Consider the following 25,815-nt stretch of genomic DNA (forward strand, 5'->3'; position numbering starts at 1 on the left):
CTGGTGAGTACTCAGCTGTTTTCTGAAGGCAGCACAGTTCCTTTAGGGGGTCAGGCTTGCTGAGAATCCAGGAGTTTTTCTTTGCTTTTCAGATTCCTTTTGCAATCAAGCCTGGGAATCCAGCAAGTTTCTTTTGTTTTTAGATTCCTTTGGGGATCAGGGCTAGGACTCTAGCAACTTTCCTGGGTTTTCAGGAAATTTCAGAAATGGGATCCCAGTCATCTAAATGTTCTGAGGGAAACCCTCCTTCAGGGACCCTGGCTGGATTTATGTTTAAGAACTATGAGCCCCCTACACGCACGTTTTCAACTCAGTGGACCAAACTGACTTTCAATCTCCCTAAACTTGCTTCTCTTAAAACCAAATTGGAAGACCACGGCTATAAAATTAAGCAAAATGAATGGTATATCTCTGTTCCCTGGTACCTGGAGGCTTCTGAACACACACAAAACACTAAAATTGCCTCACAAGATACTGTGTCTAAATTAGCCAACACACCTAAAAAACCGAGGGAGAGCAAAACGGCCTCTGAAGCCTCATGTCCCCTTCTCCTTCCTTGTCTCAGGCACCATCTTGCTTGTCTTCTCAGACTCCGCTCCAGCAGCCATCTTGTGCTCAGGCTCTGCCCCACCACCATCTTCCTCTCTCCCCCTCTGCAAAAACCTGCCCCTTTAAAATCAGACCCTCTGAGGATTCAAATGCTAAACCCTTAATTACCAAGTTAATTGTAGCAAACAAACAACTAGAAGGAAAAAAAAATTTAAATAGCACCCTAGACTTTTGATACTAGACAAAACGACCCCAAAAACAGCTCTAAAAAGACCCTTACGGAATGCAAATTTTAAAATTTTTAGTAAAAGACTTTGGCCATCTGAACAAGTAACCATAAGTTAGTCTATCTGCCAGAAATACGACTTGGATCCAACCATTCTTTTGAGTTTTGTGCCTGAGACATGGTTAAAACTTTAAAACAAAATTATAAGGTCTTCGCTTGCATCTGTTTGTATGTTACATGAGTCTTTATATACGTGCATTGTAGATATGTGGTACATTTCTACCTCCAGATGGTACTGCTAAAATTGATTTATAAATAGTTCTATTTACTTGGCTTAAAAATAAACAAGCACTGGGGGCCGGCCCCATGGCCAAGTGGTTAAGTTTGCGAGCTCGGCTTTGGTGGCCCGGGGTTTCACCGGTTCAGATCCTGGGGGCAGACATGGTACCACTCATCAGGCCATGCTGTTTCCTAAAAATTCAAATTCTAAATGAAATCTTTTTGACCTGTATGTAACTTTGAGATTTTCTGAGGGACCTGGAACATCTCAAAAGATTTGTTCCTGGGGCCCGCCCGGTGGCCGAGTGGTTAAGTTTGCGTGCTCTGCTTCGGTGGCCTGGGGTTTCGCTGGTTCAGATCCTGGGTGCAGACATGGCACCACTCGTCAGACCATGCTGAGGCAGTGTCATGCCACATGCCACATACTACAACTAGAAGGACCCACAACTAAAATATACAACTATGTACTGGGGGTATTTGGGGAGAAAAAGCAGGAAAAACAGAAAAAAAAAAGATTGGCAACAGTTCTTAGCTCAGGTGCCAATCGTTAATTAAAAAAAAAAAAGATTTGTTCCTGGGCGTGGACCTACACCACTTATTGCAAGAGTAATGGGATTTGCAAATGGTGGAAATCTCTCAGATTGCAAGGGATTGGGAATCGTGGACATTTTCCCAATCCAGCAATCAGAGAGATTTCCACCATTTGTAATGTTTTGAGAGTAAAATAACTTGCAAATGGTGGAAATCTTTCTGATTGCTGGATTTGCCATCAGAAACCTCAATCTGTCCAAGATAGTGATGACCCCTCAGTTCACTCTATAAGTAATTTCCCTGGGATTCTAGATGCTGTTATTTGCCTAAATTGCTCTGCTGGCCCATTTTACTGAGTCAGAATGCCAAGCCTGCCTAAATTTGTCCCTTGCTTTAATTTAACCCAACTTTGGAATAGGGAAACAAAATCTTTTGAATATTTGTATGAAAAATTTTGTGGGACCATTAATGTAAGTCAAATCATCTGTATGATTCTTAACATGTTCGTGTATTTAGGCAACCTCTCGGTATGTAACAACACAGTATCTGAGCCTTGGTTATATAATGCTAACGTCTCTATGTTGATGAACGAGTCTGCAGATGATACAACTAATGCAGGAGCCTTATGTACACCCCCTGGTTACAGCTTCATGTGGGGAAGTTTTGGTAATAGCCTTTATGCCTGGGCAACTCATAGCCTTGAAGCTGGAGAATGCAAGGACAGTGTGTCCTTGCCATATTCACTGTCCGGCATAATCAGAGACCTCTTATTGGTCTCTCCCATTGAATCTCCATAGTTGCTCTAAATGAGAACTCCCAGGAGGTGTATGTGATGGAGGTGGGTTTGCCTCCATGGGAAGAGCTTTCTTCCCATCAATCAGACTGAGTGCCAATGAACAAATGATCAGGAATCTCTCCCTGCACTAGAAGAGTTGGCCAACTCCATATCCAAAGCAAGTTCAGCTCAGCAACAACAGCTTAACTCACTGGCCAAGATAGTTGTGGATAATTATATAGCCCTTGATTATCTATTCACTGGGCAAGGAGGTCTCTATGTGGTGGTAAACACCTCCTGTTGCACATGGATAAATGCCTCTGGGGAAGCAGAAACCCAAGTACATAGATTAGAGAGCAAACACACTGGCTGTAACAAATTTCACCTGACAATCCACTGCCTTTTGATTTGTTCAGCTGGCTACTTTCAAGTCTCGGCTCCTGGTTTAGAACCATCCTGCAAACTGGGATTATAGTATTGCTCTTAATCTTACTCTATAATTACTGTAAAGTTCTGTACCTATTGCCTGCTGAACCTCTGTAAAACTGACGTGCCCAATAAGGTGATGCTGGCCCAGCACTTTGAGATGATCTCTAACGCCTACAACCTTGGCAAAATATAGACTTTAGATGGGAAATGCCTGAGAGTTCTCCCTCTAACCTTCCTTGTTACTCAAATGCAGCCTAAATGGTTTCCAACCACTATGTACTTTCCCTCCAATGGGACACAATAACCAGGAAAGGTCCTTCCTGGCACCGAGGGACAAGACCACAACGTGCAGAGAACCTGACTGTTGATCAGCAATGCTTTTGGAGAAAGATCTTGATCAAAAGGGTAAATGTGAAATGAATAAAAAAAACTTCAATCAAATTGGAGTTGGGAAGGACTGTAGGGGGAGCTCTCAAGCCCTGTCATACATCTCAATTACTCCAAACAGGAAGAGACGCTTGCATCTCTCACAGGAAGTACAACTACTTTACTACTGAAGGAAGCTCCTCTCCTGACCTGGCAACAGCCCAGCCAATGAGAAACGCCACAGCTCAGCCAATGAGAAGCTGTCATTACCCTGAACTGTTCCTTTCCTCCAATGCACTTTGGTTTAGAACGGCCCCACCCTGCTCCCTCTAGGAGGCCCTTCCTACCCCCTACTCTATAAAAGCAAGCCCCTCCCTTGTCTCTCTGGATGGGCCCATGGCGCCATAGCAGGCAAATCCCAAATTGCAATTCTTTTGGCTATTCCCAAATAAACTCGTTTTGAGAGTAAAATAACTGGTAAATTTGCTTTTTAAGTTGACAGGCAGAATGAACGGCATCCTTGAAGAGAGCACAGTTGAAGGTATGCATATCATTTTCTCCTTCTGTTTCTGTTTTCAGATGTTCTGTATCTGTGTGATAACGCTCTTGGTTTGGCTGAGGTGAGAATGGGTAAAAGAAATGGAAAAGTAACAGATGAACAGAAAACAAAACAGTTTCAGATCTAGCTTCTCTCCCTTTTCCCTGTCAGCCAACAGTTTTACCTTTCCCATTGAATGAGCATGAAAGAATAGCTCTGAAAACTACACAAAAAGGTACTTTTCTTTTTTATTACAGAGAGTCACATGGTTGGCTCACACCAGCCTTTGCTGCCAGGGGTAGAGATGCACTGTTTCAAGGCCCCTGGGAGAAAGCCCCATCCCTCTAACTCTTTGAAGAGTCACTATAATAGGATTTTGACTATAAGCAGCTGAAAAATGGAGGCCAGTTTCCAAGAAGAAATATTTTAGCCCTTTAAATATGACTTCTAATATTTCAAGTACTACAGATTTCCGTTTCTGAAATTCAGTCAATATGCTGAAATTTTCAAGCTGGGTTGAACAAAGTTTCAGAACAGGCTGAGTTTAATGGTACCTAGCCCTGATAATGCCAAGATAAACTACTTAAAAATGTCATTCCATTCATGTTTATATAGAAAACTTTTCTTCTAACAAAATAAATACATGTTCAAGAAAGCGTCATAATCTATAAGCTAAACCAAAGACAGCCGCTGTGAACACTTGGTGGATAGTCTTTGAGGGAGCGCAGCATTAGCAGTGTGGATGCTGAGACCAAACATTCTGGGTTCAAATCTCACCTTGAGCGCTTGAGTACATTTAGCTGGGCACAATTTGTTTGCACAAATTACTTAATCTCACTGAACCTCAGTTTTTTCTCACCTGTAAAATGTAGATTATAACAGTTCCTATTATACTTATATATTACACTATATATAGTATATTACTATATATTACTATATATATTACTATATATAATATATTACTTATATTATACTATATATAGTAAGTAATAAACGAGGCAACATACACAAAACACTTAGAACAGAGCTCGGCAAATGTAAGCATACAAGCAGTCCTACACAAATAGACACATATTTCTTTCCCACTAAACGGTTTCATATCACAAATACTATTTCATAGCCTGCTTTGATCACTTAGGAACATGTTACAAACATTCTCCTGTGTTAGTAAATGTCTGTTTACAACATACACAGGACTCTGAGTAAAGCTGCTGCAGGCGGTACTTCAACACAGGATGCCTATGTGCTTTTTTACAGCACGTTGCTTCGCCACTCTGAGCACAGCTAGAGGAATAAGAAATCAGCAACTGATGCGAAGGTAAGGCAGGCATCTTCAAAACGGCCAGAAGCTAATAATGTGGCCTGGCAGCCCCGCCCAAAGGTCCTAACTAGGCAAAACCAAGCAGCTCCTCTCTCTTGGGAAGGCTGACTGTGTGATACACACAGAGAGCCAACAGACTGGTGAGTGGTACACAAGGGAGGAAAAACCTAAAACGAAAAGTGGTAAGTAGAAGCCAAGAGGCTGAGAAAAGACTAGAAAGGTGGCTCCTCCACGGTGGCAGAGGGGCTGGGCCACTGGTGCAGTGACTGGGCTCCTTGAGCTACACTGCATTTCCACTTGTGTTCCACCTACCGTCAGCAAGGCCTGCCTGTGTACTGTGACCCAGTTCTGCACAGCCTCGCTGGGCGACTGCTGCAACACTGTCATATTCTTCCTCATTTAACCGAGCGACCTATAGGTATATCTACTCCTAACAACCTGAAAGGGCCTACCTCAACTGCATTTACATGGCTGTTCTAGAGGTCACATCAGTAACTGCGGCACTTATTTTGTCAAGCAGTTGCTGTGTTAAGCACTGGGGATTCAACAGTGAGCAAGAAAGAATGGTACTTCACAGCGTGTAAAGTCTAGCACAGAAGACAAACAAGAAGTATTAATAAAGCATGATAAATACCATGATGCTAGAAGTACAGACTACATGGACACAAACAGGAAGAACGACGAATCCACAGGGCAAAATCACGAAGACTACATGGATAAAGTCACCTTCTGCTTTAAGCACAAAGTGAGCCAGGTGTGCCAGATAGTGCAGACTGCTCACCCAGTACTCATTCCCACCCATACGGACTCCACGACCACGAGCCTTGTAAAGTTACAGAGTCTTCACAGAGCAACAGGAGACTGATCAGTGTTTCCTATCAGGCCACCCAAGAGTCCTAGCCTCATTTAACAGGAAAGGCTGATTTCTTTGGTGGGTAAGCATCTTTCAAGCCTAGAAATATTTAGAATGAAAGACAAAAATGTTTAAGAGAATCAAAATCATAGTATAAGTATTTCTATGTTAAGAAGGAGACCAGGAGGGCCGGCCTGGTGGCGCAGTGGTTAAGTGTGCAACATTCCGTTTCGGCGGCCCGGGGTTCACCGGTTTGGACATGGCACCGCTTGGCACGCCATGCTGTGGTAGGCGTCCCACATATAAAGTAGAGGAAGATGGGCACAGAATGTTAGCTCAGGGCCAGTCTTCCTCAGCAAAAAGAGGATTGGTGGCAGATGTTGGCTCAGGGCTAATTTTCCTCAAAAAAAAAAAAAAAGAAGGAGACTAGACAGATTTTATGATTTTATAATGTTTAAAAGAATTTGGTCTATTAGACCGTAACCTCAATTTTGAAAGTATGATTGAAAAATTTATTTCTGACTTGTGATTTTAAGTTGAAAAATCTCAGTAAGTTTACATATACTATGGAAATATTTAAAGAATCTAAGACCCACCGTATTTGTAGGTTTAAACACTGAGATTCACAGGACTTTTTTGCTGAAGAGTTTCATAAGGTTTTATTTTGTTTATTCAGATGACTGAAATACTTTAAAAAGCAATCAAATATATTAAATGTATAAATGTAATTTGAAACATCTGAAAGTCTTCAATCAACTGGTCTAGGTATTATCCAAAAGCCCCTTAAAAGTGACTAGTAAAATCCTCTATGCTTATAAATAAGGTAATCAGATCTTTACGCATTATGAAAGAACTACGTTTTTAAATGTGTACTTTAAAAAAGTCGTAACATTTTGAAAACTAAATAAACCTCTGAATAGTGATTTCTGCTTACAAAAGCTACCCCTTCAAGGGCAACAAAAAATATCCACCTACATCCCCTCTGATTCCAAGTATCATTCTCTGTTGAATGGACGTGGAATTGGAAAAACCACCCCATCCATTTTATTTTCATGGAAGCCACTGAAATGTTTGTTTTTGTAACAACACATTTCTCTAATTTTTATTGTTTGTACAAATGTTTGATTTATTTTGTACCTTTCCTAAAGTTCCAAGCAGTTCAGACATTTCTCTATCCTCTCAATAATGCTGGAATAAAGTACAGGGTATGGTATGACTCTCCTTTGACTGGAGGGGGAAAAAATTTGCTGAAAGTCAGGCAGGATTCGTCAGGGCTAAGAACGGCAGGCAGGGTTTAATTTCAAGCTCGGAATTCCTCCCAAGACAAGAGGCAGGTAAGATACTGATCCTCTAAGGAATATGGTTTAATTATCCGTGCTGCAACCTTCACCTTCTTGTGTCACAAGCACCTTAATCCTATTTCATTCTATTCTCTGTTTCATCTACTGAAGGATGGTATGGAACTTCCGGGAAACAAAAGGGTAAGAAAGATCCCTATATCCTTTCCTACTCCTTGGCTGCATTTCCTACTGCAATCATCTAGTTTTCTACATGTTAGTTGCACTTGTATAACTCAGGGACAAATCAACCATAAGGCTCAAAAACAAAGCAACAATAGTAACAACAACTAATACAAGCTTTCCTGAGACAGAAGCCGAATGGAAATGTGCTCTACAAAGGCAGAGCTGGCAGATTCCCCTCACAACTCCTAAGACCAAGAAGCAAGTTTTGCACAAGGTCTCTGAACTTTTTCCTTTCTCCCTTCTAGAACCATCACTCTTATTTCAGGTCTTCCAACAACCTGCCTGAATCTACAACTGCCATGGTAACTCTGTCAAACGTCACTTTCGCCTTACGTGCCTTAGAACCTACAGGAGTCAACTGGATTTCAATCACAATTATGTAGCTGAGGTCCACCAACTGGCCGCACCACACTTACTTGAATAGTCAAACCTTGGGGATCCTCCTGAAAGAACTCTGATAATTTCCACGTAGTATTTCTTCAGGACTTTTACTGTTCTATCTGTCAGAGAAGCATGCAGCAATTACTTTCTGTTCACCTAGCTGTGCCCTAGGCACAGGAAGGGAGGGTTTAAAATAGGAACTGTAACCACTGTCCTCAGAGATTACAATCGAGTTATGGATACGAGATACATGATAAAATGAGAGTGACACGAGCCAATGTAAGTCTGTAGGAATTCAGAGCGAGGAAAGAGCTCCTTGAGTATTCCCAGGGTAAGATTAGTCTAAGAGGACTTCAGCCAGGGCGGACCCAAAAGAAATGTAGAATTTAGACTTGTTCTAAGTGCTATTTTGTATGTCCTTAGAACCAGTCCCCTCTGAAACAAGGAAATGGATCTAAAGAGCCCTCGGTAGCCAGGGCAGGTAAATAGGGGTGATAAAATGAGACAACCTAAGCAGAGCAGTGAATGATGTCGCCACAAAAGGCTATAGAGAAACACTAGCTCCTGCCTCCTCGTTTTGAACTGCAGTCTCTTTCTCAGCTTCCCCAAACAAACTAACCTCTCGCAGTAAGGAAACTAAGGGTCCAAGACTTTACTTCTTTTAAGTGTTTATTCTAGAGTATCTAGTTAGATATATTGTCATGTGTCACTTAATGATGGGGATGCGTTCTGAGAAAAGTGTTGTTGGGCAATGCTGTCGTGCAAACACGAGAGAGTGTACTTACACAAACCTAGGTGGTATAACCTACTAGACACCTAGGCTATATGATACTAATCTTAGGGGACCACCATTGTATATGTGGTCTGTTGTTGACCGAAATGTCATTATGTGGTGCATGACTGTACTGGGTATGACCAAGGAACTGAACACATATACGTTGAATATCATGTGACTGAATAAAAAAGAAGACACTATTATCTCTCAGGTTGCACCATTAACAGCTTCTGACTAAGAGAATTGTTGCTTTAGCCACTGTTCTACGGCCAGGACCCAGGAAGCACAGGAATACAAGGGCTGTCTCCTCCTCATCCACAGGTTAACGAGAACGGGCCATTTATACCAATACTGCCTGTTCCTCTTATTTCTTAGGGCCAATGAACTTTCTGATACTTGATCTTCTGCCACAGGTAACAGAGGCAATGTTGAAAGAGATCCATGGGAAGTCACAAAGGACTGTCCAGTATATTGAAATACAGTCACTACCATGATCCCTCTCTCTACAGAGAGAGTCTGATCAACATCACCACGTCACAATCTGATCACCCCTTTAATCAAGGAGACACATGGTAACTGTTAAATGCCTTCCTTCTCTGATCACGAGTGAGTACATTTATTCAGTGAGAGGTGATAAGTACTACACAGACATGACAGGTTCGTGGTTACGAGATACGTCCATGCCCTTTCTCTCAGTGCGTACCTCCTCGCAGACTTCACGGACTGCTGCCACACTCGGCTCCTCCTCGGGCTCCATGCCTCCTCCAGGGACAATCCATCGGTCTGGATGGCGACTACTGCTCACAAGTAGCACCTGAAAGTCACAGAGGTCACAGGGGCAGTTAAAAACTCAAAAAGACACCTTCATACAAATTCAGAGTTTAAACAAAGTAAAAGTGCCTATGACCCATTCTTTGTTTACATCTCTCCAAATCACTTCATGTAAGGTAGATGTTGTTTCCATTTGAAAAGCAGACAACCTGCCTAGTAAGAGCAGAAGGGCATCTGAACCAGTGGCCATGACCTCTACCCTCCCCTCAGACTCTCAGTCACTTGTCCTATCTACCTTCTCTTTCGTTCCTTTCTCTAAAGCCCTGTGAACACAGAGCTGACAGGGACTTAAAAAAAGATTGTCAACGGTGAGCCTGTGAGCGCTGTGAAGGCTGACCAGAAGGAAAGAAGTCCTTAGCCCTGGTTGGCACCATAGTCCCAGCACTTTCCCTCCGAGGTTCTCACTCCTGTTTGTCCCAGTTCCTGCTCCATCAGATGGCCACTGGCCAATATAACACACTACCCTACACTCAAAGTGTACAATGAGAACCTAACCCTCTCACCTACAGGAGAAGTAGAAAAACTTCTTTTCATCACGCTTTCAGCCAAGATAAAACTGGAATGTTTTTACTAGAAAGTTTGATTAATGAAAAAACCCCCACCACACACAAAATGATATAGAACACAGTTTACTAATTTGAATTTAATCAGTATTCTAGTCATGGTTGAAATAAAATTTAGACTTTTCCTAGTTCCTTTTCCTTATCCCTCTCTAGGACAGATGCTAAAAACAAAGTTAGCTGGACTCACTATTTGGAGGTAGAGTTGGGTTGGCATTATTTACAAAACTAAAGGAATCCTCAACTGTTCCCTGAACCATCACTTTCTGATGATGTCTTCCTATTCCAAACCGTGTTCCCCATCCCATCCAACCCCCACCCCCGCACTTAACTCCTACTCTGCAGTCATCCTTGTTGCTGAAAGAAAATGCTACTTCCTCTTGAGCCGTTACAGAAGCCACCAGTGACTCCCTGGCACCTACTTTCCAGTCACCTCCTCTCTCCCTTGAGGCCTCTGCAACTGGCTAGCTACAAGCCCTCGGAAATTCTACCTTCTTCTTCATCCTTAATCCCTTTTTTCTGTCATGAGAGATTCTCCTGATGCTCCTCTACAAACTCTGTGATCTGCAGACTCAGAGGGGACCACGGAGTTACATGAAGGAAATCCATGAATCCATATGCAGTCACCATTATACAGCCCATGGACCGAGAAAATAATGCCTTATGCTTACAAGCACTTTTTAAAAATGTATCTAAGTTCTGGTTTGATTAATACAATGCAGGGTAATTTAAAATAATATAAAATCCACAGTAGTTTTTGGTTGGTGTGTATACATGTTTAATCAAGGGACATTCAAAGTACAATGCGAAGGTTCCATAAAATTTTGCTTTTAAGTAAGAGTCTTCACTGGACACCTACTTCATATACAAAAATTAACTCAAAATGGGCCAACAACCTAAATGTAAGAGGTAAAACTATAAAATGGGGGTAAATCTTTATGACCTTGGATTTGGCAAGATATGCCAAATTCTTAGACATGACACCAAAAGCATGAGCAACAAAAGAAAAAATAGATAAATTGCACTTCATCAAAATGAAAAACTTCTGCATATCAAAGAACATTATCAGGAATGAGAGGGGCTGGCCCCGTGGCCGAGTGCTTAAGTTTGCACGCTCCGCTTTGACGGTCAGGGGGTTCGCTGGTTCGGATCCTGGGCGCTGACATGACACTGCTCATTAGGCCATGCTGAGGTGGTGTCCCACATGCCACAACTAGAAGGACCTACAACTAGAATATGCAACTATGTACTGGGGGGATTCACGGGGGCGGGAAATGAGAAAAGGTGACCTGTAGAGTGGGAGAAAATATTTGCAAAGCATATATCTGATAAGGGTCTGATATCCAAAACACATAAAGAACTCTTACAACTCAACAAAAAGACAAACAGACTTTCTTCAATTTCTTCAGAGAAGATATACAAATAACCAACGAGCACATGAAAAGATGCTCAACATCATTAGTCACTAGGGAAATGCAAAGTAAAACCACCATGAGATACCACTTTACACTCACTAGAATGGCTATAATTTAAAAAACAACAAGTACTGACAAGGATGTAGAGCAATTGGGACCCTCACACATTGTTAGTAGGAACGTAAAATAATTCCGGCACTGTGGAAAACAGGTTGGTGGTTTGAGACTTTTCCTCAAAAAGTTAAACATAAAATTACCCTAAGATCTAGCAATTCCACTCCCAGGCATATACCCCAAAGAACTGAAAACATGTACTCAAACACACATAAACGTTCATAGCAGCAGTATTCACAATGGCCAAAAAGCAGAAACAACTAAAACGTCCATAAATGGATGAATGGATAAACAAAATGTGGCACATCCATACACAATATTCACCCATGAAAAGAAATACATGCTACACAGTGGATGAACTTTGAAAACATTATATTAAGTGAAAGTCTCAAAAAGTCACAATCTGTATGATTCCATGTATATGAAATATGCAGAATAGGTAAATCCATAGAGACAGAAAGCAAACCGGTAGTTGCCAATAACTGAGGGAAGAGAAGGGAAGAAGGGGGAGTAACTGCTTAATGGATACAGGGTTTTATTTTGGAATGATGAAAGTGTTCTGAAACCAAATAGAAATGGTAGTCAGTTGCTAAATGCCACTGACTTGTTCACTTGAAAATGGTTAATGTTTTGTTATATGAACTTCACCTCAATAAAATAAAACTAGTTTTAGGATCACAGTGATTTTTTAAAAGCTAAAAGAGTCAGTGCCACTACTTTCTTCTTCAGAGTCTACACTCCAGGAAAGCCACCTTCCAGAAGGTTATCCTTAGTTTTATAATATTAAATTATAAAGCTAAAATAATATACTATTTCCATAAAAGAAAAAGGAGATCATTGCCATACCCATTCTCCTCGATAACTGTGGCCAATCTTACATTTTAAAAAATTCCTTATCAAAAGAAAAATAAACCCAAATATAATCATGTTTGTTAATTCAAGTTAAAAAGTTAAAAAAAAAAAAAACTCCTCCAAAGCCAAACACTCTAGATAATGGCATTTAAGTCATCTATCTAATCTTCAAGGAAGATTCAAGAAGAAAAAGTAGAAAAGGGGGTTAATCCTTCACTGATTTGTTATATAAATAACAACACGTAGTCTTTCTTCCTAGAGTTCTCCCACTTCCGGGCAGTGTTCACCAGCCATTCTAAACCTAAGCATTCACTTCAAAGGCTGACTAGGGCCATCTAATTAGTTATGGTCTACATGAAAGATCTTTACAGGGACATTTTAAAACTAAAGCAAAGCAAAGGAAATCTCTAACATAAAGTATAATTTAATGTCTAAATTTCAATCAGTGTGAAATATTATTTAGTAAATCTTGTGTTACTGCTTTGCACATTCAAAGCCTAACTATACGAGGTCAGACTATACGTAATACTGAGGCTGGAGAAAGCAAACCTCATTATTTGCAGTCACACGTCAAAGCAAACCCCATTACCAGTAAACAGTTCTTCTCGGTAAGTTTCCTTGACAACCCATCAAACATTTATTGAAAAAAAACAAAATAAACTATTCCTTACTTTAGCCAGAGGCTTCACTCCTTCCTACTTGATAAAACAGTAAGTGGTGTTCTGGTCAGCAAATTCTTATTCTGAAACTTGATTTTTAAATACAAAATTATCTAAAAAAATTAAATGGCAAAGCTCCTAAAAGATCCTGAAAACAACACACTAAGAAAAAAAATAGAATTTATCATTTATTCAACAAACATTAAGCATTATCATGAACCGGGAACAGGAGAGGCAGAGATGAAAACCTCTGCAATTTTGAGGCAGATCAGAGTGGGGGATTGGCCGGTCAGGAAACAGACCTGTTACGCAGCTCTTGTCATCGAGAGAGATGACATCAGTGCAGAGATGGAACACACCCACCCATATATGAGCTCTTGGATTCATGATACGAGTGGCCCTGCAAGGACAACTTGTTATCCACATGGACACAGAGGAAAATCATTATATTGATTAGGGACACGTTCATAGCAAAAGAATAAATAAATGTACAGAAATTATAAACTTCATGGGAGGAGATTTACATAAAGGGCTTCAGGGGACCAGTAACGTTTTATTTCTTAGGAGTTTTTTATTGCTTTAATATTGTTTAATACAAATTTTCCAAAGAATATAATAGAAAGCCACAGTCTCTGCCCTAAAGAAACTGAGTATCTACCTGGCGGAGTAATAACACAGGGTGAGGAGTGCTTTAGTTGAGGCATGCATGGGATACCACAATGACACTGAAAAGAGACACCTAACCCAGGCTGGGGGGAGGCGGTAGAGGGACGGCAAGGGAAGGTTTCTTAAAGGAAGAGACCTAGGTGAATCCAAGCTCAAGAAGGACTCTTTTCAACAAAGAATCATCAGAAGCCTACTGTGTGCTTTTGTGCTTGGGACACAAAAGCAAGGTAGACACAGCCTCAGCTCTTAAGAAATTTAAAGTCCAGTGAATGAGACCAACAACCAGACAGGTGACTGATTACATTTCAGTGACTGTGCCAGAGACCATAATGCTCGCTAGATGACCACGCCTACAGTATCAATCCCCTCTTCCTGTTAGGTGGGCCCACTTGACTAGGTGTGGCTAATGAAATGTGAGCAGAAGGGACACGTGTCACTTCTGGGCTGAGGCAGGGAGAAGTCTATCCAGTCCCTCTCTTCCTCTGTCATAGGGCCCAAGGACGTGCGGACTTCCAGCTGATAGAGCTACAAGCCTGGGCCCCTGAACGGAAGAGAGTTCCAGCATGGAACAGAGCCTCTGAAAACCCATGACTGATAGGCATCGTAACAGAGAATACAACTCTGCTGTGCTAAAACAACGAGACTTCAGGGTAAACTTGTAACTGCACATAACCTAGTCTATCCTGGTTAACGGTGTGAGAGGTCAGTGAAATGTCTAAGGATCTGTTCAGTTGACTGCCTCACCTCCAATCCCTAAGCAGAGTCTGACCCATATAAGTGGCCAATAAATGTCTGATGAGCAGATGAAAGAATGGACCAATGACCGACTGAACAAACAACTGCTTTAAAAAGGAATGCGGAGAGCACAGAGAAGGGGTTACTTAGCAAGGCTGAACAAAAAGGCAGGGGTCCAATTATAAACAGTTTGGATTGAAATGTGAAGGCAGGGGGTAAGTCACTGAAGTTATGTAAGCAAAGCAATGACATAACCCAATTTGGATTTTAGAAAGGTCACCTTGACTTGGGCTGGAGATAGACAAGCCTGGTAACAGAATAGGTTTCTGTAGTTAATTCAGGTGGAGAAAGAATGAGGACAGAAGTGGGAGTTGGAAGGAGATGACAGATTTCCAGATATACAGAAGGAAGAATCCACAGGACCAGCTGACTGACAGAATGTAGGCTGGGTCAATGGTAGAGCTGCCCTCCAAGGGGAATGTGGAAGGGTCAGTGGAAGAGGGAACCACAGGGAAGTTTCCTCTAAATATCTAAATTTGAAAGTTCAGTGAGAAGTCTAATGAATATTTCTAGTGGACAACCATATTAATGTGGGACAAAGAGCTGAGAAACAGTGGTCTCAGACTCTTCCAGCCAGGATGAGACTAACACAAGGGAAAATACGTGCATTTGTAAAGCTCTAGCTAGATGAGCTGTTCCCATTCCCCCTAACCACCCTGCACTCCCTTTCGCGTTGGGCAAATTTCCATTTGCACTGCCAAGAGTATAGTGGGGGTAGATATATTCCAGGTATCCCAGGTTAAAGTTTTGGAAATATTTTCCTTAAAAATTCGATTATCGGGGCCGGCCCTATGGCCAAGTGGTTAAGTTTGCGCACTCCGCTTGGGCAGCCCAGGGTTCAGATCCTGGGCACGGACATGGCACTGCTCATTAGGCCCTGTTGAGGCGGCGTCCCACATGCCACAATTAGAAGGACCCACAACTAAAATATACAACTATGTAATGGGGGCATTTGGGGAGAAAAAAGCAGGGGGAAAAAAATAGATTATCTATTAAAAATAGATAATCATGAAATTATCCTGAATAGCAAGCTATATTTCTTAGATACATTACTAATTTCCAGAAAATTGCATGCAGTAATACATCTAACATGATCTCATTTCCACCAATGCAATGTCCTCAGCATTCAACAGCCCCTCAGCACAGCCATTACTGCCAGAGAGTTCTGCTGGTACCCCAGATGGCACGAGGGCTGCACCCTATCAAATCTAAGATATGCCCTGCAAACTGCTTCTACAGACAAGCCCTTTCTAACCGTTTATGCGTCCTTTCTCAAAAATAAGGCTAATAGTGAATAATTATCTGCACTTGCTTGGATCTCAAATAAAAGAAGTTTACTGCATTTTACACAATGTTTTTGAAGAACAGCTGCCAGAAGTTTTTGTGCACAATGAGCCAATAAAATGTTTAAAAGATGAGTAAAGCTGAGTATGAGGTGAAATAACTTGTTCAAATTACATCAATAAACTATCACAAGGCCAAGCATTAGCAGTTTCCGTCTGTGGAGTTTTAAAACCATTCTACTCTTTAGATTTTTTTTTCCTACACAGGAGCTTGAAATACTACTAATAGGAGGCACAAGTAGACATAAACAGTCAGTTTACAAAATGCCTTATAAACATTCCTTCATTTATCTAGCTAATCAGGTTGTTTATTTAACAAAAGAGGAAATTCCCTGCCTGGTACAAAGAAATAAAATACTATGCTGTGAAGAGATATTCTGACAGTTTTTACTTTGGAAGCAACAAGGTATTTTAAGAAACGTAAGAAAAGGTAGTCACAGACACAAACTGCTATACACAGATATCATTCTTAAGTATGTGTAATACCAGACTTCTAAGTGAGAATGTCCTGTTCCGCCTTTTCCAAATTAACGTCTAAATGTTAAGAAAACCACACACAGAACTTTCTATTGCCTGGTATTCAATGATGTTTTTTATTTCTAAAAAGAAAACTAAAGAAATCAGTAAACCTGGCCATATTTCCAGGTTATATAAAAATAAAAACAAAGACTGAAAGTTGCTGAATTACACTGTTTGAACAGTTGTTTCTGTAAACCTCAACCCCCTCCCACAACTCTTGTAAATAAACACTGAAAGAAAACAGACTAATGCAGGGGGGGGGGATAAATAACAACAGCAGGTGACGTTTATTCAGTGCCCATTTTGTGCCAGGTGCTGGCATTTTACATATTCTATTTTTAATACACCGTCTCTAATTTTCAAATAACCACGCAAGCCAGGTATCATGGAATTCTCCTCATTATAGTGATGAGGAAACTGAGCCTTAGATGATTTGGTGATATGGCAAAGGGCACCAAAAGGGTCAGCACTGAGCCAGGATCCAAACCATGGTCTATACGCCACACTCTGACCACCAGGCCACTGAGAGCCTGTTATACCACGATATAGCTAATCTTCCATGAAAAACCCTCTGAAAACTTAACTGCCACTGGATAAAAGCCTCAACATGGTTTTCTCCAGGCCAATATAGGGAAAGGAAAAGATGGAGCAGGCATTTTAATCTAATCCTTGATTCCCATCACTTTTCAATATTCTCTTCCACGAGCAGAGGCTATTATTTATTACATCTTTCCCAGGCAGAGGTGTCTTCTACACGGAGGGGGACTATGCACTCCTCTATATTATACAACTTTTTTACACCTTCTTTTCTGAAAATGTTTCTTAATACACATAAAAAATGACTAATTCTCAATATGAAGCTCCATTATTTTTCACACTTGTTTAGAAACTACCACGTTTCAAGTAACTCCTTCTTAAGCATGTACTCCACAAACAGTTGCTGTCCAGTCATTATTCGCTTAGAAATGAACTAAGGCATGAGGGGGTAAAGGGCAGAGATGTACGAGTATACATAAAGCTTATCCTTGAACAGCCCACCCTCTAATGCAGGATGGGCAAACTGTGGCCCATGGGCCAAATCCAGCCTACCACTTGTTTCTGTGTGACCCATGACCTAAGAATGGTCTTTACATTTTCAAAAGGCTGAAAAAAATCAAAAGAAGAATATTTTGTGGTATGTAAATTTATATGAAATTCAAATTCCAGCGTCAAATAATAAAGTTTATTGGAACCCAGCTATGCTCATTCACCTACCTATAGTCTGTGGCTGCTTTCAAGCTACAATGGCAAAGTTGAGTAGTCCTGACAGAGACCACATGGCCCACACAGCCAAAAATATTTACTATCAGGTCCTTTACAGAAACATCTAATGAAGGGCCCAAGTCACAACATCATGTTGATAAACGGCTATTACGGAGGAAAAAAGATTGAGAGGGTCCCAGAACACTTCTCAAGAGGAAGCTTTGAGCAGCGCCTAGAGGAGGAATTTACTGAGCCCAGAAAGAAGAGGGGTTCCAGGCAAGAGGCAAACTGCAAAGGCACAGATACAGGAAACAGTATACATACAGTCATGCGCCGCATAACGTTTTGGTCAATGACAGACCACATATATGATGGTGGTCCCAAAAGATTAGTACTATACAGCCTAGGTGTGTAGTAGGCTACACCATCTAGTTTGTGTACGCACACTATATGATGTTTGCACAACGATGAAATGCCTAAAAAGATGCATTTCAGAACGTATCCCTATTGTTAAGCGATGCGTGACTGTATTAAACCAAGTGAACGCTGAGAAATTCAAGTAGTTTGATGTGGTGTAGGGTGCATGATGGGAAGGAGGAAGAGGGCAACAAAGGAGGGACCAGCATAAGAAGTTCACACACAAGTGCACCAAAGAGTTACGGCAACTGGGAATCCTCCTTGGGTTTTAAGGAGAAAAATGGCAACCTCACTTGTGTTTGAGAAGCCTGAATCTGGAGGCTGAGTGATGGGCTGGGAGGTGGGACTGAGAGGTCAGTCAGAGAGGATAAGGGAGATGGAAATAATTGGCATCCCAGGAAACAGGGAGCACCAAGTGGATTCAAGTCATATTTAGGAGACAGCAATGACAGGAACTGGCCATTAATCAGAAAGGAGGGTGCCGCAAGATGGATGTAGAGGCTAAGGCTTCCTACTGGGGTCAATAGGTGGACAGAGATACCCATTTCTCAAGAAAGAGAAATACAGGAGGGGAGCAGGTAAGAAAGAAAAAAAACAGTTTGGGGTACCTATAGGAAAAGTTAGGCTTCCAACAGTCTCTGTATATAATGGGAACTTCAAAACCTCAATTTAAATGTCCATTGGAAAGCATTCACCCAAGAAACAATGGTTTCCTCTGTACAGTACAATTGGCGGCACTGAGGAGGGGGAGGCATTTACTTTAAAACCTTGTGTACAGCTTGAATATTTCAGAACAAGCATTTAAGACTTTTATAATTGGTCAAGAAGAATACCAAGCATTATTGCCTAGGAAATTTCTGAAAGCCAAACGGAGTGAATGAAATATTTAGAACATTCAAGTTTCTTGAGGTCATTAAAACAAACAAAGCCACAGCAACAGCATTCCTGACATCTATAAACTGCATTATTTTCCCACACACACTCTTAGAACTATACGAACACATTGTTAAAAGACAGGTATTGCATCCCCAAAGCGGCATCAACCTATCAATCACATTTCACTCTAATTTCCGATGCCAGAGTTTAAACCCCAGTGTCTACTTGCTACAGGAGGACAATCGGGAGACGTGGGCCACGGGTCTGCCTCTTCTATCAACCCACCAAACGGGTGCAGAAAGAAATTCTCTTCTCTGGATTTCAGCTTTCTCAGTTTTAAAACGACGTGGTCCAAATAACCTCTAAAACCCTTCCAGCACTAACATTCTAGTGTTCTAAAATTACACAGGTGTATGTCTTTAGACCTGGGATCCCTAATACACTCTTTTTTCAGAATCTGTTTTCAGTAGCACTCACTGCACATGTTGAAAAGGCACAAAAGGTCACAAAGCGAAAGGCAGGCCTTCTCGCCTACCTCTGTCCCCACAGGCGAAGGATTCTTACGAAAACTTTTTGAGCTATTCCAGCACATACACTATAGTCATTTCTTCTTTTCTTTCCTGCTAACCCAAATAGTACTCTATCAGACACACTGTTCTACTTTACTTTTTCACTTAAATTGTGGAGGTCATTTCCTCACTACATACAAAAGAGCGTCTTCTTTTTTTGTTTTAAGTGACCACGTGGTATATTTAAAACTTTATTTTAAAAAATTCCAAACATACACAAAAGTAGACAGAAAATACAATGAATCTCCAAGTATTCATTGCTCAGCTTCAATAATTATTAACGTTTTGCCTATCATGTTTTATTTACTTTTACCCCACTCTCAGAGTATTTTAAAGCAAATCCCAGCCATCAATATGTTGTACCACTAAATACTTCAGTTATGAATCACTAAAAGATAAGGACCTAAAAAAAATATACCACAATGTCATGATTACACCTAGCAAAATTAACAATTTCTTATAATCATTTAATAAACAGGCCATATTGCAATTCCTCCAATTGCTTCAAAAATGTTACTTTACAATTGGTTTATTTAAATGAAGATCCACACCAGGTCCAAAACTGCATTTGGTCGATAAGCTTTAGTCCAGAACAGTTCCCTCTCCTGGCTCTTTGTTTTCAAGCTAGTTATTTAGCGAAGAAAACAGACCACTCATCCTGTAGGATTTCCCACAGTCCTGCATTTGCTAATGGCTTTCCTTATGGTAATATTCAACTTGCTCCTCTATCCCCCATATCCTCATGTCCCCAAGTCATCAGATTTGGAAACCTGCTCAGGTTTGGATTTGGTGTTCTGGCAAGAAAACTTTACTGAAGGTACTCCATACTGCCTATAGCATCGCACTGTGAGACACACAAGATCAGACAGCACCTTCAGTGATGAGAAGACGAAACTGTGGTGTCAAGTGCTGTCACACGATCTGTCATGGACACATTACAGAGCTCACCATCAGCCTTTCATTTAGTGGTTCTAGCATCTATTAATGAGAGCCATCTATAGCCATGATTTCCTTACGTCTCTTCTGTATTTATTAATTAGCTGGAATTCTACAAAGAAGAAACTTCCCTCATTGACAGTTTGATTATCCTAATATAGGAAAGGCAAGGTAAATGCTTAACTTTTTCCTCCTTATTTACTAATTTTCAGAATAATAAGAGTGTGCCCAAGCAACCTCCAAATATTTTTGTTATTGTTCTATCAGTAACTAGTAGATTTTTATATTTCATGTGTTTTAGTCAACTGCAGTCATTCATCTTTTGATGCTCCCATCTTTAACTAGTCAGAGCCACTTCAGGTTGGCTCCTGTCTCCCTTTTTCTCCAGCACTTCATTATAAAAATTTTCAAACATAAAGCTAAGTTGAAAGAATTGTACAGTAACCACCCATATGCTTACCACCTACATTCTACCAGTAACGTTTTACAAATCTTGTCTACTTCTCATATCTTTTTGGTATAAATCTTTAATCTTGGGTAGTTTTTTTGCTTTTTGTTTGTAAGACATCTCAGGCTCATCTTAAGCATTTCCTGCCCCAGACCTGAACTCAGCAGTCTCTCTAAGAGTCCTGGCCCCTTTACTGGGAAATGATATTTAGAGCCTCAATTTAGCTTCTGGATGCTATTGGGTTGCCATGGCTTCTAAGGCTTTCCAACGACAGATAAGAAATATATTATTAGAAAGAAGACAATAAAAATTAAAATGTAAATATCACAATAAAGTGAGGTACGTGAATCTTTGGATTTCCCAGTGCATATGAAAGTTATGTTGATACCAGACTGTGGTCTATTAAGTGTGTAATAGCATTGTGTCTACAACAACAATGCACATGCCTTAATTAAAAAGTACTTTATTGCCTAAAAATGCTAACCATCATCTGAGCGTTCAGTGAGTTGTAATCTCTTTGTTGGTGGAGGGTCTTGTAAAAAATGCAATATCTGCAATGCACAATAAAGCAAAACGCAATAAAACGAGGTATGCTTATAAGTATCTCTGAGTTGTCCTATAATTTAATAGTTTCAAATTAACAACACTATTAACCATAAAACTACAGTTTAAGATTTCTTTGTAGTTCTCCTTAGCCTAAGGATAGATCCCACTAGAGATGTTCAATCAAAATACTGTTTTGAAGTCACATGAAACATTTACTTTCTGTATGATTATGCCACTAGCTTGATATACAGTCAAATTCATTTTTTCCTATTTGTTTTTCATTTTTAGGAACTGTGTTTTGCTGTGACTGAAGTATAATTCATGTACATTGGAATGTATAGCTCATCAGGGTAGAGTTCAATGAGTCTGACTACTGCACATACCTGAACCCACACCCCTATAAAGATACATGTTTCCATCTCCAGAAAGTTCCCTGTGCCTCTTTCCCGTCAGTGCCCCCAACCCAGAGGCAATCACTGCTGTAATTTATACCATCGTAGATTAGTTTTTCTGGTTCTGGATCTCCATATAAATCAAATCATACAGTAACCACTGGGGATTTTACTGTACAGATGTTCCATAATTTATTTAACCAGCCCTCTTGATAGACATTTTGGGTAACTCCAATTTCTGCTATTAAAACAATGCTAGAGGGGCTGGCCTGGTAGCATAGTAGTTAAGTTCACATGCTCCACTTTGGTGGCCTGGGGTTTGCAAGTTCAGATCCCAGGTGCAGACCTACACACCACTCATCAAGTAATGCTGTGGCAGCGTCTCATATACAAAATAGAGGAAGATTGGCACAGATGTTAGCTAAGTGACAATCTTCCTCAAGCAAAAAGAGAAAGATTGGCAACAGATGTTAGCTGAGGGCCAATCTTCCTCACCAAAAAAATAAAATGCCATAATAAATAGCTGTATACATGAACCATTGCCCACATGTGAATATATCAAGAGTTCATACACTTATTCACTCACTCATTCATTCAACTAATATTCACTGAATACCTACTCCAAGTCAATCACTGTTCTAGGCACTGCAGATACAGCAATTAGCAAAACAAAAACCCTGCTGTTGTGGAATGCATAATCTAATGGGAGAAGACAAAGAATAAACAAAAATAATATTAGCTGGTCATAAGTCCTAATAAGAAAAACAAGGTGGAATAAGGAAGAAGAAATTAAGAGAGTACTCTTTCAGACAGGGAGGTCAGTGAAGGTCTCTTCTAAGAGGTGATACCTGAGCACAGACCTGATAGCAGTGAGGAAACAAGCTTTGGCTCTCTAGGGAAAGGGCACCTCAGGCAAAGGTACTCTCAGGAGCAAAGGTCCTGCCCTGAGGCAACAAGGTACTTAACGTCAAACTAAGGAGGTCAGAGTGGCTGAGCAGAATTAGCAAGGGAGAGAGTGGAAGGAGGGGAGCAGGTCATAGAGGGCTTCACAGAACAAGTTAGGGAGGTAAGGACTCAGGGTCTTAACCCAAGTGAAGAAGAACACCCTCTGAGAAGAACACCTAAAAACATTTTAATAGAGTCACTGGGTGCAGGGTAAAGAACAGGCTGCAAGGTGGTACAAGGATGGAAATAAGAGACCAATTAGGAGGATCTGTGTTAGTCCAAGGAGAGAAGTGAAGATGGTTTAGACTAAAGGGGTAACTGGGAGCAGTGAGAAGTAATAACATCTTGACTCTATTCCCAAAGGTAGAGCCAATATAATTCCTGACGTGGGTTATGAGAAAAAGAAGTCAAGGATGACTCCAGTTCCTTGGCTTGAGCAAATGAACGAGAAGGGGAGATGCAGGTTTGGAGGGTAATACCAGTTCAGGTTTACATGTGTTAAGTCTAAGATGCCTATCCAATACCAAATGGAGAGATGAGTCTGCAGTTCAGCAAAGAGGTCAGAGCTGGAGATCAACATTTGGCAGCATGTGGAATGTGGGGCCAGATGAGATTGCTTACAGAAGTCTGGAACACTCCTGGCCTGAGCCCTAGAACTCTTCAGTGTTTTGAAGGATCCAACAAAGGAGTCAGAGAAGGAACAAACAGTTAAGAGAAAAAGAAAACCAAACACAGGGGATGCAAGAAGCCAAGCAAAGTGTTTGAAAGAGGAGGAAATGATCAACTGAGTTAAAATGCTACTAAGAGGTCAGGTAAGATGAGGACTGAGAAATGACCACTGGATTTGGCAACATAAAGGTCATATGTATCATGATAAAGGTGGTTTCTTTATAAAACCTAAGATAAGAAGTGCCATGTCAAATACAGACATATTTGTAATTTTAATAAATATTGACAGTTTGCCTTCCATAGCGGTTGTACCAGTTTATATATCAGTAGTGTATGAGACTGTTCCCACACATCCTTGTCAACATGTGGTATTATCCAACTTTTTGATATTGGCCAATCTGACAGGTGAAATATGGCATCTCCTTTTAGTTTCAATTTGCATTTCTCTTATTACAAGAGAGCATCTTTCACATATTTAAGAACTACCTATATTTCCTTTTCATATCCTTTGCCCATTTTTCTATTGGGCTGTCTTTTTTTTTTTTTACTGATTCAGAGAAATTCTTTATACATTAAGTAAATTAGCCTGGTAATTGCTGATTTGACTTTATGATGATTTTGCTATTTTTATAAAATCAACTGTATAATCAAATGCTTTTTCTGAATCTAGTGATATGATGATACGGTTTTCTTTTTTAGTCTATTAATGTGGTGAATTACATTGACTGATTTTCAAAGGTTAATTCAGCCTTGCATTTCTGGAATAAACCCAGTCAATATATTATTCTTTTCATATATTGCTGGATTCAAGTTGTTAATATTTAGTTAAGGATTTGGGTGACTATGTTCAAGAACATAATGGTTCAGAGCTTTCTTTTCTTGTAATGTCTGGTCTTGGTATCAAGGTATTGCCAATCTCATAAAATAGGCTGGCAAGTGTTACCTCCTCTTATTTTCTAGAAGAGTTAGTGTGAACTCACAGTATTTCTTTCTTAAGTATGTGTCAGAATTTACCAGTGAAGCCATCTGGGCCTGGAGCTTTCTTTGTGGGAAAGTTTTTTTGGGTTTTTTAGATCCTTTTTTTTTTTTTGTGAAGAAGATTATCCCTGAGTTAACATCTGTGCCAATCTTCCTCCATTTTGTTTTTGGTTTTTAAAGGATGATGGTTTTTTATTTATGCATTTTTAAGGTTTTTTAAAAATTTTTTTCCTTCTTCTCCCAAAGTCCCCTAGTACATAGTTGTGTATTTTTTAGTTGTGGGTCCTTCTAGTTGTGGCATGTGGGACGCCGCCTCAGCGTGCTTTGATGAGTGGTGTCATGTCCGCGCCCAGGATTCAAAGTGGCGAAACCCTGGGCCGCCAAAGCAGAGTGTGCGAAGTCAATCACTCAGCCAGGGGGCCAGCCCCTCTTCCTCTATTTTGTATGTGGTATGCCGCCAAAGCATGGCTTAATGAGTGCCCAGGATCCGAACCTGCGAACCCCGGGCCACTGAAGCAGAGCACACGAACTTAACCACTGCACCACCAGGTCAGCCCCTGTTGGAAAGTTTTTAACTACAAATTCAATTTCTCTTACAGATACAGGTTTATCTATTTCTCCTTGAGCGAGCTTTGGTAGTAAGTAGCTTTCAAGAAATTTGTCCATTTCATTTAAAGTACTGATTTGATTGTCTTAAAATTGTTCATAATATTCCCTTATTACCCTTTTAATATCTCTAGAATCCATACTGAATCTTTCTGTGGAATACTGTACTTTCATTCCTGATATGGCCGATTTCATGACTAAGGAAGGAAATGTACAAGATAAATCTGAAACACCTTGTTATACCAGATATTGAGGAAGCTGTCAAAAACCTCTAGGGTTAGGGGCCAGCCCGGTGGGGCAGCGGTTAAGTTTGCACACTCTGCTTCAGCAGCCCGGGGTTTGCCAGTTCGGATCCTGGGCACGGACCTATGCACTGCTTATCAAGCCACACTGTGGCAGGTATCCCACATATAAAGTAGAGGAAGAGGGGGATGGATGTCAGCTCAGGGCCAATTTTCTTCAGCAAAAAGAGGAGGATTGGCAGCAGATGTTGGTTCTGAGCTAATCTTCCTCAAAAAAAAAAAAAAAAACACCCTCTAGGGCTATATCCAAAGGACTCAGGAGTCAACTTGAAGAGGCTCCTACTGGTCAAAAATAGGCCAATAAGGGGACCAGTCCCACGGCCGAGTGGTGCAGTTCACGCGCTCCGCTTTGGCAGCCCAGGGTTTCACCAGTTTGAATCCTGGGCACTGACATGGCACCACTGATCAAGCCATGCTGAGGTGGTGTCCCACATAACACAACCACAAGGACCTACAACTAGAATATACAACTATGTACTGGGGGGCTTTGGGGAGAAGAAGAAGAAGAAAAAAGAAGACTGGCAACAGATGTTTGCTCAGGTGCCAATCTTCGAAAAAATAAAAATAAAAATAAATTTTAAAAAACAGG

The 25,815-nt window shown here is 40.7% G+C and overlaps 1 protein-coding gene across 1 annotated transcript in view; it reads right to left on the reverse strand.

Moving 5' to 3' along the window:
* Positions 1-25,815, reverse strand: part of NUDT3 (nudix hydrolase 3) — a 112,060-nt gene that overhangs the window by 44,345 nt on the left and 41,900 nt on the right. The window contains exon 2 of the mRNA XM_023624755.2: positions 9,250-9,360. Coding sequence (XP_023480523.1) covers positions 9,250-9,360 — 111 coding nt within the window. The remainder of the gene's footprint in view (positions 1-9,249; positions 9,361-25,815) is intronic.

Source organism: Equus caballus, chromosome 20 (assembly GCF_041296265.1).
Source record: "Equus caballus isolate H_3958 breed thoroughbred chromosome 20, TB-T2T, whole genome shotgun sequence".
In the NCBI taxonomy this organism is placed as follows: Eukaryota; Metazoa; Chordata; class Mammalia; order Perissodactyla; family Equidae; genus Equus; species Equus caballus.